A 14,593-nucleotide genomic window follows, 5' to 3' on the forward strand; every position below is an offset into this window, starting at 1 on the left:
GGAAGGTCTTCAATTGTTTGAAAACTGTCCGCAGCTATACCTGAGTTTTGCAACCAGGATGCTCTCCTCATTCTTGGCAGATGCCAACACTTTGGAAGAAGAGTCTCTTCCATCAAGAGCACTGGAGAGAGATCTTGGCCGCCACACAATCATAGCAATCATAGCAATATAGAGCTGAAAGAGATGTCAAGAGGTCATCTAGTCCAGCCCCCTGTGCTGAGCAGGACAAAATATATCTAGACCATCCCTGATAGTTGTTTGTCTAGCCTGTTCTCAAAAAAACTCCAATGATGGGGTTTCCACAATACCTCTTGAAAGCATATTCCAGGGATCAACTATTCTTATAGTTAGAAAGTTTTTCTTAATATCTAATCTAAATCTCCCTTGCTGCATAGTAAACTGATTTACTATGCACATTTGCAGAGAGAAGGTGAACTAAATTTTTCTCACAAATAAATCAGGTCTCTCGGGTTCAGTCTTGTCCTACCTTCAGAGGACATGGAGAAAATTAATCACTGTATATAACAGCCCTTAATATATTTTAAGACTTATCAGACACCCCCTACTCTTCTTGTCTCAAGATTAAATATGTCCAATTTTTTTAACCTTTCTTCATAGGTCAACCCTTCAAAACCTTGCATTGGGACCTGATAGTGCTTGTCCGTGAGCTTCACTGTAAGAGCCAAAGAGGTCAGTGTATTCCATAAAGTCTTTGCTAGATCTAGTAGCACCTCATAAACAGAACGGGAAACCTGGAGAAGGTCTAAGGGCTTGCATGTGTTTTCTTGTATAAGCTCTGCTTGAATATCCAAATATGCAGCCATTCTTCCTGGATGATCCTGATGAAATTTAAACTATTCAGGAACTGGAGAAGATGCATCCAGGGTTTTAGAATCATCTGGCGAGGAGGAGGAAAGGTTAACAGGAGCTGATGGATCCTCCTGAGGTATAATAGTCTCCCCAGGAAATCGTTCCTCCACCCAAGCAAAAAAGGCAGCATAGATTTGGAATAGACACCCCACACCACAGGCACAATTTATATCCCGGAGAACACTGCATACCAAGGGCGCCTAGCACCAAGACTAACTAAAAAATAAACCAAGCTATAATAAAATAAATAACTCAAAAGGCAATAAACTGCCAGTGAACTATTTACTGACAGAGGGAAAACTAAACTAGTTAGCTACACAGGAGAAAAAACCCATAAGGTAAACTGCACGGGAAGCTCAGACATAGGCCACTGGTAGTGAGAAGAACTGAGGGGGGTCTGGGTGGTGTCACTTTTATGCACCTTCAGTGGGGACTAAATTAATAGAGAACAAGGATGATAATGAAGAACATTGTAGGTGAGTTCAATGGGGTCAAAGGCAGGATGACTAGTGGGAATCAATGGTATTGCTAGAAGAGATGGGAAAGTATTAATGCCATTGTTCAAGGCACTGGTAAGACCTCTTTGGGAATGCTGTGTCCAATTCTGGTCACTCATGGTCAAGAAAGTTGAATTCCCAACTTTGTGTCATCAGAAAATTCCATCAGCACACTCCTACTTCTTGTGTCAAGGTCTTGAATTATTTTGGTCCTCAAGGTCACCTAATTTTTCCACCAAAGAGGCAGAAAAGTTATTTAAGCTGAAGGACAATGCTGGCCCAAGAAAAAAATGGATATGAACCGGCCATGAATAAACTGAGGCTGGAAATTAGAAGTGATTGTCCTACTCATCAGAGTGAGTGTCCCAATAGGAGTAATGGGGGCAAACAACTTAACTAGTTTTAAAATGGAGCTTGATAAATTAATAAAAGGATTATATGACAAAGTTGCCTTCAAGAGTAGGGGAGTGGATCTGATGACCCAGGAGAGGTCACTTCTAGTCAAACGTCCTATGTTCCTATTATTATTTCTTCTTTGTATTGCAATAGCTCCAAGGATTCCCAGTCATGGACCAGGACCCCCTTGTGATACCCGCTATAGAAACAATGAAAATATAATCCCTGCCCTAACGAACTTACCATCTAACTGAGGAATGTAAGTGACTTTCCTAAGATTACACAGGAAATCTGTGGCAAAGCCAGAAATTTAACCCAGTTCTCCTGTGTCGCAGTCCAGTGCCTTAAGAACAAGATCCAATCCTCTAGGGAGAAAATCTGTTACCGTGATATTTCATTTTATGGTATTTAGTCTTAAAGTAAACTGATTTTATTGAAAAGTTCAAAGACGACATTATATTTTTTCAAACTTTCATTTTTCTGTTTTTTATCTCAAGGGCAATGTGACAGCGTAGGTTCCTCTCCTGTCCTGAGATCCCTCACGAATAGCTGTGGACACCTTTTGGTTGGTTATCACCTTTGTGAGTTTTATTTATCACTTCCAGAAAACCATCATCACAATCCTGTGCAGCAAGTCTATCTACCACAGGTGCTGACTTTTGTTTTTGATGGTGGGAACTTTTGAGGGGTGTGTGTGTGTGTGGGGTGTGTGTGTGTGTGTGTGTGTGTGTGAGGGGGCACTCTGCCAGTTTTTTGGGGAGGCTATTTTCAGCATATTTATACACTTCTTTCATATTCTAGTTATTGAATGTGTCTAGTTATTGAATGAGGCTGAGGGAACTGGGATTGTTTAGTCTGCAGAAGAGAAGAATGAGGGGGGGTTTGACAGCTGCTTTCAACTACCTGAAAGGGGGTTCCAAAGAGGATGGATCTAGACTGTTCTCAGTGATACCTGATGACAGAACAAGGAGTAATGGTCTCAAGTTGCAGTGGGGGAGGTTTAGGTTAGATATTAGGAAAAACTTTTTCACTAGGGCCTTGGCTACACTTGCGAGTCACAGCGCTGTAAAGCCTCCCCCAGCGCTGTAACTCACTCCCCGTCCACACTGGCAGGGCACTTACAGCGCTGTATCTCCCTGGGTACACCGCTGCAGGTACTCCACCTCCCCGAGAGGAATAACAGCTGCAGCAGAGTGGCTACGACTCACGGGTGTGAGTGTAAACACTTGCAGCGCTGTACTAATCACCTTGTCAAGTGGCCAATCCCCTCCATTGTTGTGACCGGCTGCAGGAATGCGGAAGTGCCGGTTTCAAAGCTCGTACCACAGAGAAAAGCAAACAGTTTGCAGTGAGTGAATGAATGAGCAGGGGGCCGGGAGTTCGGAACTTGCAAAATAGAGAGCTGACATGCTCCAAAAAGCACTCTCTCTCCCCCCACTATCCCTGTCACAATCTACCTTCCCCCCCCCATTTTGAAAAGCATGTTGCAGCCACATGAATGCTGGGATAGCTGCCCATAATGCACCGCTCCCAACACAGCTGCAAATGTTGCAAGTGTGGCCACGCCACTGCGCTGGCAGCTGTCAGTGTGGACAGACTGCAGCGCTTTTCCCTACTCAGCTGTACGAAGACATGTTTACCTCACAGCGCTGTACAGCTGCAAGTGTAGCCAAGGCCTAGGAGGGTGGTGAAGCACTGGAATGGGTTACCCAGGGAGAACATAAGAACATAAGAAAGGCCGTACTGGGTCAGACCAAAGGTCCATCTAGCCCAGTATCTGTCTACCGACAGTGGCCAATGCCAGGTGCCCCAGAGGGAGTGAACCTAACAGGCAATGATCAAGTGATCTCTCTCCTGCCATCCATCTCCATCCTCTGACGAACAGAGGCTAGGGACACCATTCTTACCCATCCTGGCTAATAGCCATTTATGGACTTAGCCACCATGAATTTATCCAGTCCCCTTTTAAACATTGTTATAGTCCTAGCCTTCACAACCTCCTCAGGTAAGGAGTTCCACAAGTTGACTGTGCGCTGCGTGAAGAAGAACTTCCTTTTATTTGTTTTAAACCTGCTGCCTATTAATTTCATTTGGTGACCCCTAGTTCTTGTATTATGGGAATAAGTAAATAACTTTTCCTTATCCACTTTCTCAACATCACTCATGATTTTATATACCTCTATCATGTCCCCCCTTAGTCTTCTCTTTTCCAAACTGAAGAGTCCTAGCCTCTTTAATCTTTCCTCATATGGGACCCTCTCACCTGGGAGGTGGTGGAATCTCCTTCCTTAGAGGTTTTTAAGGTCAGGCTTGACAAAGCCCTGGCTGGGATGATTTAGTTGGGAATTGGTCCTGCTTTGAGCAGGGGGTTGGACTAGATGACCTCCTGAAGTCCTTTCCAACCCTGATATTCTATGATTCTATTGTTGGTATCGTTACTATTTTAATAATGATTAAATTGTTATGAACTACATAATTACATTATCATGAATTACAATATACTAAGATCATTGCCATCACCTACAAGCAGTCTTCACTAACGTCCCAGTTTAAAGACTTTATGTTTCACTGTAGTTTTCTGGATGAAACTGTCAGCAATCTTATTTACTTTAATTCCCTGGTATTGTTTTGATGCATGTTAAGGACAGCTACATTATTCAGTTGTGTCTGTCCCATTGATAACTGGAGATAATTTTTAAGTCATCTGAAGCTGGAGAATGAGTTCAGGATGATACAGGCACAAAGAGACAGATTCTTATAAATTTGCAGTACTCTGGAAATTTAGTGCTTCCAGAGTACTGCAAATGACTCCAAGATCTCTTTTTTGATGGGTAACAGCTAATTTAGGCACCTTCATTTTGTATGTATATTTGGGATTATATTTTGCCATGTGCATTACTTTGCATTTAACATTGAATTTCATCTGCCATTTTATTGCCAAGTCACCCAGTTTTGTGAGATCCCTTTGTAACTCTTTGCAGTCTGTTTTGGATTTAACTATCTTGAGTACTTTTGTAACTTTGCAACCTCACGGTTTATCCCTTTTTGCAGATCATTTATGAATATATTGAACAGCACTGGTCCCAGTACAAGCCCTTGGGGGACACCACTATTTACTTCACTCCATTCTGAAAATGGACCATTTATTCCTACCCTTTGTTTCCTATCTTTTAACTAGATAGGGGACTGCTTTCAGGATCATTAACAATTCTTAATTTAATGACAAGCCTTTTATTATCTTAATCACCCTGCCTCTGTTTACAAACAAAGTCCAACAGCATGTTGGCTTCAATGGTGTTACATCGTTTTTGGCTGGTGTATCAGAGTGGAGAATTATGTTTCTAAATATACTACATTCTAACCCTTCTACTTGATTGAACTGAGCTGGTATATAACTGGTAAGAAAGATCAGCAATTCTTCCACTGCCCAATGCTGGCTCTTTTCTTTAATTTACTGTGGGTCTGGTAGCACGAATGGCAAGTTGCCACAGGGGTGGCTCTAGCTTTTTTGCCTCTCCAAGCACGGCAGGCAGGCTGCCTTCGGCGGCTTGCCTGCGGGAGGTCCCCAGTCCCGCGGATTCGGCGGCATGCGCAGCTTCGGCGTACCCGCCGCCAAACTGCCGCCAAATCCGCGGGACCAGCGGACCTCTCGTAGGCAAGTCGCCGAAGGCTGCCTGACTGCCGCCCTTGCAGGGACGGGCAGGCCGCCCCCCGCGGCTTGCCGCCCCAGGCACGCGCTTGGAGCGTTGGTGCCTGGAGCTGCCGCTGGTTGCCACCAGGGAAACTGGTGGGAAATGACAGGATGTGCCGAAAATCCTTCCCCTTCCTGCTCACAGCAAACTATGTGAGAGGGCCTATTAATTACAAAACAAAATCCTCATGTGGGAGAGTGGAGAGCAGTTTAAAGAGGAGTTGAGCTGCAGGTAAACAAATGTATCGATAAACTTATTTATAATGTTATTGTGTCTGTCTAACCCAGCTCTTTGTATGTCACTTGTATTTTAGGCTAACTTTTGTGGGGAGAGACCATGGGTAAAATCCTGGCTTCATGGAGTCAATGGACTTCAGGAGGGGCCAGGATTTCACCCCAAGTCTTCGAATGCATTTGTACAACACTGAGCATCATGAGGTCCTGATAGTGCCTCTGCATGCTGCTCTAATACAAAACAACAACTATAATAATAATGGAGAATTCCAGGTTGCTGAAGAAATGGTTTTAATTTAATCTTGTTATTTAATTAATTTATTCTATATCTATATTCCATTTTTATTTTTTTTAAAGTTGTTAAAAGAATATTGTTAAGGTTGCAAAGCCCAGCACTCAAAAGTTAGGAATCACCAGAATTAAGATTGCCTATGCAACCTTAATTTGCCCCCTAGAGTATGTGCATTACAATACAATCTTTAATTACATGTACACTTTCTGTCTTTTCCACAAGCTTGCTGGTCATGCAGTGTACCAGACAGATGGTGCTCAGTGAGGGCTAGATTGTGATACCATTTCTCATGCTTAGTAGTAAACCGCTCCTCAAGCAGTCTCATTGAAATCAGTGGCACTGCTCAAGGAGTAAGATACCACAATCTGGCCTAGACTGATGCAGCTGTCCAACATTCTTTTTATCCGCATCATTCAATGTACAGCCCCAAGTCTTATTTACTGCACACCATGCAAATGCTGCACCAACTACAGAATTTGTTTCAATTTTCTCAAGGGATTTTCTGTTGGGTTCATCATCACAGTATCTGAGCCTCTCACAGAGGCTAATGGATTTATATTCTCAACACCTCTGTGAGGTAGAGGACTATATTTATCCCCATAAGCAGATGTGTCATAGGGCTTGTCTACATTACCCACAGGATCGACAGGCAGCGATTGATCCAGTGGGGGTCGATTTATCGCGTCTAGTCTAGACACGATAAATTGACCGCCGAGTGCTCTTCTGTCGACTCCGGTACTCCTCCGGAGCAAGAGGCGCAGGCAGAGGCGACGGGGGAGCGTCAGCTGTCGACTCACCGCAGTGAAGACACCGTGGTGAGTAGATCTAAGTATGTCGACTTCAGCTACATTATTCATGTAGCTGAAGTTGCGTAACTTAGATCGACACCCCCTCCCCATCCCCAGTGTAGACCAGGCCATAGAGTCAGAGTTTAAGGCCAGAAGGAACCACCAGATCATCTAGTCTCCTGTATATCACAGGCCACCAACATACCCAGCAACCCTACACTAGACCCAACAACCAAAATTAGACCAAAGCATTACAGCCCACAGGAGACATGATGAACTGAGACAAAAGATTAAGGGCCAAAATTTCCAATGTTGGGTGCTCAACTTGAGACAGCTAAGGCCTAATTTTCCAGAGGCACTGAGCACCTGCAGCATCTACTGACAACATCTGCCAATGTTAATGTAGCACTTTTGAAAATCAGGACTGGGATGCTCAAAACTTGGGTGCTTTCCTCATTTCTGGGCACAATTAGTGCCGTACTCAGATCATTTTGATCTAAGTGACTTGGTTAATGCCACACAGGAAATCTGTGACAGAGTCTGGGATAAAATCTCATTCTCTTGATTCCCCATGCATTGCCTTATCCATGAAGTCATGCTCCCTCTTATTGCAGCCTCCTGTCACATTTTCTACACACTTTCCAATTTCTGTGATGAATGAGGCAGGGAAAAAATGAGAGACTGACACCAAGGCATCACCAGAGCCAACCTCTCTCAACCCTGAGGAGCTGTTCAAGGAAGGCAGTCTTGGTGTGTATGTTGACTTGGATGATGACGGTGCTGAGAGCAGACACTGGGCTTCCTCTCCTTACTCTTTTACCTCCAGCTAGGGAGCAAGGAATCACCCCAGAGAGCTGTGTCCCAGACAGTGGCTCAGGCACAACATTTTTTAAATGACAACATGGCTAACTGACTACATACAAATACTTATATAGGGGAGAAAAAGAATGGGAATGACAAGGGAAACATCACATGCCTTTTGTGATCACTGTACTTTTGCAGCATAAAGGAAATTAAGGGCAGTTTGAGAAACTCCCCCTTTTATACCGTTGAAACTGTGTGTGACTGGAGAAGGGTGAGTGGTCCAAATAGGTACACTTATCCCAAGAGGGGAAAATTCTTGAAGCAGAATATAGATAGATAATTTTAAATACATGTACTCTAATACCTTTGACACAAGATCTTCCTCATCTTTATCATTATAAGGATAAACGTAGGATCTGCTCTATAGCAACCTAACCTATCTAGTAGACGGCCTAAGATTCCCTGTTTCTTGGCCTGTTAGGAGGGACCAGTGGCCTTTTATCTCATCAAGCGTCAGCCATAGAAGCTAATGCCAAGAATATATGATGGCCAGTGATGCACAGCTTTGGTTATTCATGAGATATTAGGCTATTTTAAAAAAATCACACTATTCAAATAGTACTCTGCATGCCCACTCTGCCCTGTAGGTATAGAATACCATCCTGTCTGGTGACACAGATAGTCTACTCCTGAACTTCAAACATCTACCTATAAATTAGTTGCTTTTTTGGAAAAACAAAGTTGCTTCACTATAATTGGGTGCAAGCAGCCTTTTTCTTCTTTACAATGTATTTCATTACATTCTCTGCTTTCAGAGCCTATCTGCAGGGTTTTAGCTGAATATCACCCAACCTATTATTAAAGACTGTGCACCACTCTGGAATGTAACTTCTGTGCTAAATTGTTACATAATATTAAACTAATAGTTGTGGGTGGCAAATGATACAGTTGAGATTATATACAGAGATTCATTACAACTATCATGAATAAAATATCTATGTAATACCATATAGGCATACATATAAAAGCACCAGGCACACCTATGGCATTATGAAAATAATAATTTAGCTTACTTTTCTTAATTTTATCCCATTACTCCAAGTTATAATTTCTTGGGATCCCCTAAACGAATCTCCTTCCTTGATGCAGGCAATTTTCAGATACTTGTAGATGGCTATCTTATGTAGAAGCATATTGCATGTGGTTATCCTTTCTATTTGTTTTAATTTTTCCTTATAAGCTATTTCCTCTAACCCCTTTTTCATTTTGAATATTCTTTTCTCAAATCCCTTGAAGTCGTCAACTTCTTTCTGGATATCAGGTATTCAGATCTGAACACAGCATTACTTCTGAGTTTTATTGACTTAGAAGTTTATGTGAGATGCACTCTCTTCTAAATTGTGAGACATTATGAAGTAGGCAGGGATATAGGCCACATACAGTAGTCAGTCATAAGGAGATGCTCCTAATTTATGACATCAGACATACCCGGCAGCTTTGAAGTTTACATCAGCTGCAAATTTAAATAAATAATTTGTTTGTGGCTGCTTTGAATAATGGATTTTCAATTTGTGTAGAAAATCTGATGGGAAAACCTCACAATCTATCAACATTTTACTGGAAGCTCAATTCTATTGCGTTTCAGTGGAGGTTCAAAATTGTTTAAAGAAACCAATCTGCTCTTTCTCCAACCCTAAATGTATCACTTGAGATTTGAACTTCCAATAGGAGCAGTATCTGACATGTAACTAATTTTAGAATACAAAATGCTCCCCAACATATTGCAATACCTATAATTTAAAATAACAGTAAACCTAAATTTTGAAAAAAACAGAAAATTCGAGTGCTAACAAAAAGCATAATTTATAATTGAAACAAAATAATATTTAAAATAAAAAAAACTTTTTTGTCCTTCCAAAAAGAGACAGAAATTACTAAGTTTTATTTCCCAAGAGAATTATGCCACTTTTGTAAAGAAAATTACAGTCACCACAAATTGCTCTCAACAATTCCAAGGCTTCTTCATTTGACCACTTGAAAATCAAAGTTCTTTAAGATTATAAATATAACTTTTTATAACTCTGTTATTACGTACTGTGAATGGGGAAAGGGGGCCAATCTTGTGGCCGTAGCGCCGAATGGCCTCTCTGATGTGGCAGGGCTGGATGGCATCGCTTTGAGCCTCTATACCACAAGCTGCAGTGCTCTGCAACAGAAAAACACATAAATTGTTGCTAAATCAAAAACACACAACAGACCTGCAGTGCATAAAATATGAAAATAAACCTTTATAAAATGGACTGATTTTTTTTCCTGAGGATACACATTATTGTTGCCACACACTACATCTTAAAAATCTATTAACAAATCAAAGAGGACTTTTACATGACCTCTGTTTAACAGACCCAGAGAACAATATATTTGTCCTCTTAAATCTTTTACCCGGTGCTGATGTATGTAGCAATGGAAAAGAGCAGCAAATGCTCAAATTCAAATGAAAGGATCATGTAAGTCATGCTGCAATAACCACAGAAAGCTATTTCTGAAACATTTCAAGCTTTCCTTATAATATTAAGGGGCGGGCAAAAAATTCTGTTAAGTATTTCAAAGCAGACACCAAGATCACAATCGTCTGATGTCAAATTTAAATTTGAAAATGAAACCTGTAACATAATTATAAAGTCACAAAGATAAAGAAATATCTGAATAGATTCAAACTGGAGAATTTTCAGATTTTAAATAGATTTTTGAACTAAGGACTCTGTGCAAGAAATAGCAGATTCATGCATGCTGGTCCACGGATGCTACAAAGGTCTTCCTGGCTATGCAGGAGCAGAAGCTGTATTGTATTTTTAGTAGGAAAACTGTAATATTGGTGTAGGCCTCTCTGGCTACCCAAGACAGCTGCTTGCAAAAATTCACAGATTCCATCCAGGTGACTGCCACGTGATAAGATCAGGGGAATGCGCCACTGGTGAATCCATTAAGCATGACCAACATACAATGGACACTGCATATACAAGATGTACACAAACATACTATGAGCATATACCATGGGCCAAAATTTTCAGACTTGGATGTCTAAAGCTAAGTATCTAAATAAAGTGCCTGATTTTCAGAAGTGCTGACCACCAACAGGTCCCAGTTGGCATCAAAGAATGGAAACCACATGCTACATAATGTGTTGGTGGGTCCTTTCTAAATGACATTCATAAAGGGAATGTGAAACCCACTGCTTTGTGTTGGTCTGGGCCCTGATGTAGTATGAATAGCATTCTTCACTAAACAGCTGGTCTATCACGACACCTTAGCTATGCCTAGTAGACTCCTGTGAAAACTGGATATGTCGTTTCAGTAAATTGTACAGTAATTTATAAATATCACATTTTTAAAAATGACATTGAAGTAAGGTTATGAGCTTATATTAAACAAAACTGTACCTAAAATTGCATCCTTAGTTAATATTTTGTGCCTGTGAACTGCAGTGCAAATCACTCATATGAACCCCACCAACCCAATGTAAAAAGGAAGGGGGAAAAGTAACATTCAGAACTCCTAAGACAAATATTTTTACACATCATCAATAAGTTCCTCACTGGTATGGTATGTAACAAAGCCAATGCTGACAGTTAATTTATTAGTGAGGGAAAGGTGAACTATATGGGGAGTGTCTATCCCTCTTATGATTCTATGAGAAGCATATACATTCTGTGGAAGCAGAGATTATTCTCCGACAATACCTTGTTTATTGTTTGATAATGTCAATGTAACAATTACTAGTGGAATGTGCATGTTTGTTGGCAAGAAAATAATGTGCATGACAGCAACACTAGTGCTTCAATTCATGCTGTTGACCTTGAGTTATAGTAACATATTTTTTCCCAAGATTTCCCAAAATATCTGAAAAATACAGCAAATGATACATAACCTCTTCGTTTATTCAATTTTCCCCACTTCAGTTTTGATATGTTCATCCCTCCCACTTAGAACACCTGGGATTACAGTGAAAACTAGGAATGGTATTACCGACAGTGGATATCTTGAATGTGAGATAAAAGATACCCATATTTCATTCAAAGCATGTAAGCTGAACTTACTGAGATAAAAATAAGGATACTGAAGGCCTTAAGCCTTTTCAGCAATTTTGATCTTTAAAGTGTGTGCCATATTTTACAATTCAGTTTTCAAAACCAAGTTTTCAAGCCCAAGAAAAAGATCAAGATCTTTAGCAGATATTTTGAGTGCCTGTCTACGACAGCCTCATCCACACCAACCTTTTTTCTTTTTCTTTGTTTGACTTTGGTGGAGTCTTGTCCAATGCCTCCATTCCCCAGGGCTCCGGACAGGGTTTTCCCAAGGTGTTGTGGTCCTGCTGATGCTGGGGGAGTGGGCGTAGGAGGTGGTGTGTTTTCGGGGGAGTCAAGACTACTCTTCATATTTGTGGTCTGGCCTAAGAGATGTGGCTATCAAAACAAAAAGTCAAGCAGTTATTGTAAAATGAGATTTTTAAGAACTGTTTCATTGGTTTCCTGGACTTACTGTTACAGGAAGTATAATACAACATTCAGTTTGCACATTCGGGAAGTTACTGTGATGGCTGATCCAGGTAATTACAGCAACTATTGTATCTGCTATTGCTGATATGTATGCATATTAATTTCTAATGCTGGAATAAAAGTCCACATACAAGTAGTAGTTCAGGGCTGATAGTGGGAATTTCTATACAAGCAGAATGAATTTTCATTTTTAAATGTAAAGCTGTCGTCAATAATTTTCAATAGTCTTTAATATGTACATTTAAAAGGTTTTTTTGAATAGTTATAAACATACAGTGATTTCCCCAATCCCAGCATCAGCACATCAACAGCTGTCAGATACGAAATATGTAATATAAGGAACTCAACAATTCCAAAAAAATGCATGTACTAATAAAATAAGTACCACCCTACCTATGATATTTATTTCTACTTTTATGAAATGATGGATATACTGACAATATTAAATAAAAACAAGTATTTACCTCAGCAGAATTGTGATACTGTATAAAGGTAGCAGATATTGCATGACTGAATGGATCACCTGCTTTGGGAGCCATATCCTGTTTGACCAAAAGAGCCAAGTCCACCAACTAGAAGAGCAACAAAAGCAACAATTAAAGACCAGGTTCACTGAGATAGAATTAACTTGTTATGAACTGGTGACAGGTTTCAGAGGGGTAGCCGTGCTAGTCTGTATCAGCAAAAACAACGAGGAGTACTGGTGGCACCTTAGAGACTAACAGATGTATTTGGTATAAGCTTTCATGGGCTAAAATCCACTTCATCAGTCCATGCATCTGATGAAGTGGGTTTTAGCCCACAAAAGCTTATACCCAAATAAATGTTAGTCTCTAAGGTGCCACAAGTACTCCTCGTTGCTTTTGTTATGAACTGCATCTCAAAAGTGAAGGAAGACACTATATGTGTATTGACACAAATGATGCTGATTCTAATCCTAACTAGACAAATTCAGCCTTGAAATAAGATGCAATTTCCTAGCAGTAACAGTAACTAAATGCTGGAACAGGAGGGATTCATCACTGATTGAAGTCTCTAAAGCGAGATTAGATATCTTTCTAAAATATAAGCTTTAATCAGCTTGTAGGAGATATTCTGAAGTCCGTGTGCGTGAGGTGTCAGACCCTTCTGGCCTTGGAGTCTGTGAATGTCTGAATCCCCCTATTTATTTCTTTCCTTCATGGACTATGGAAAAAACAGGAAATTCTGCATTTCTCCCCATATGCTCAAAACTCCCCGGATGCTTACCCAACTCTGCTTGCACCTCAGTCAGCAGCAGTCAGGAGGGATTTTTTCCCCTTGAAGTACAATTGGACAGATGTATTCTGTGTTTTTTTCCCCTCCACCTTCCTCTGAAGCATCAGGGTGTGACCAGAGCTAGAGATGAGACACCAGATGGGGTGGACCAGTGCTCTGAGGTAGCAGAGAGAATCCTCTCTCTCAGATGCCTGGCTGGTGTGTCTTGTTCACATGCTCAGGGTCATACTGATCTCCAGATCTGGAGTTGGGAAGGAATTTTACTTCAGGTCAGATTGACAGGGATTGTGGGTTTTTTTTCACCTCCCTCTGCAGTATGAAGCATGGATCACCAAACAAGGATCATTAGGTATATCACTCCAAATCAATTTCCTGCCATTGCAGGGGCCTCAACTCTCCTGTTCTCTGCATGTGGCACACAGTTTAGCCTTCTGAAAAGTGAAATGCTTTGGTCTATCCCAAGTTATTGGGCTCAATATAGGGGTAACTGGATAAAATGTAATGGTTTGTGTTATACAGGAGGCCAGACTAGATGATCTAATGGACCCTTCTGGCCTGAAACTCTATGAAACTATAAATGCCTCTGTAATAGAGTTGAACTACAATGAGTTATTTTAATTTAAAGAACTGGAAGTGACCTATCTGTAACAGGAAGCTCTTCGAGATGTGTGGTCCCTATCTGTATTCCACACATTGATACACATGCGTGCCATGCAACTGAGTCCACAGATTCTTATCAAGAGCTGTCCATTGGCCCGCACACACGCAGTTGCTCTCCTCATGCTCCAGCACAAAGGCATAAGTGGTAGTGCTGGCTGCCGCCTCTCTCACCATGAATCCAACAGAATCTGAAGCCGAGAGGACGGAGGGCGGGTAGTGGAATACAGATAGGGTACATTTAAAAGAACTTACAGTTACAAGTAAGTAAACTCCATTTCTTCACGTGCTGGTCCCTATGTGTATTCCATATGTGGATGACTGACAAGCAATATTCAGACCAGAGGTTGGTGCAAGGATGCCAACAGTAAACTTTGATTGCAGGAACTACAATTCCAGGATGCACAGGAGGAGGAGGAGGAGAGACAAGAAAGAGGAAAGAAAGAATGTGAGCTCTTTGAAAGAGTGAATGGAATAAATCTTACCTTTGCTGTTATCAAGCTTCCTGAGTCTTCCTCAAAGGGGTACAGGTGCAAAAGTCCTGACTAGGC

General features: G+C 41.1%; 1 protein-coding gene across 4 annotated transcripts in view; it reads right to left on the reverse strand.

Annotated features, from left to right (window-relative positions):
* Positions 1 to 14,593, reverse strand: part of SUPT3H (SPT3 homolog, SAGA and STAGA complex component) — a 465,872-nt gene that overhangs the window by 60,574 nt on the left and 390,705 nt on the right. For all 4 annotated transcript variants that reach the window (XM_065400530.1, XM_065400529.1, XM_065400531.1 and 1 more), the window contains 3 exons: positions 12,593 to 12,700; positions 11,847 to 12,035; positions 9,668 to 9,778 (listed from right to left, as the gene is read on the reverse strand). In XM_065400530.1, coding sequence (XP_065256602.1) covers positions 9,668 to 9,778; positions 11,847 to 12,035; positions 12,593 to 12,700 — 408 coding nt within the window. The remainder of the gene's footprint in view (positions 1 to 9,667; positions 9,779 to 11,846; positions 12,036 to 12,592; positions 12,701 to 14,593) is intronic.

The sequence above is a fragment of the Emys orbicularis genome, chromosome 3 (genome assembly GCF_028017835.1).
Source record: "Emys orbicularis isolate rEmyOrb1 chromosome 3, rEmyOrb1.hap1, whole genome shotgun sequence".
NCBI lineage: Eukaryota > Metazoa > Chordata > Testudines > Emydidae > Emys > Emys orbicularis.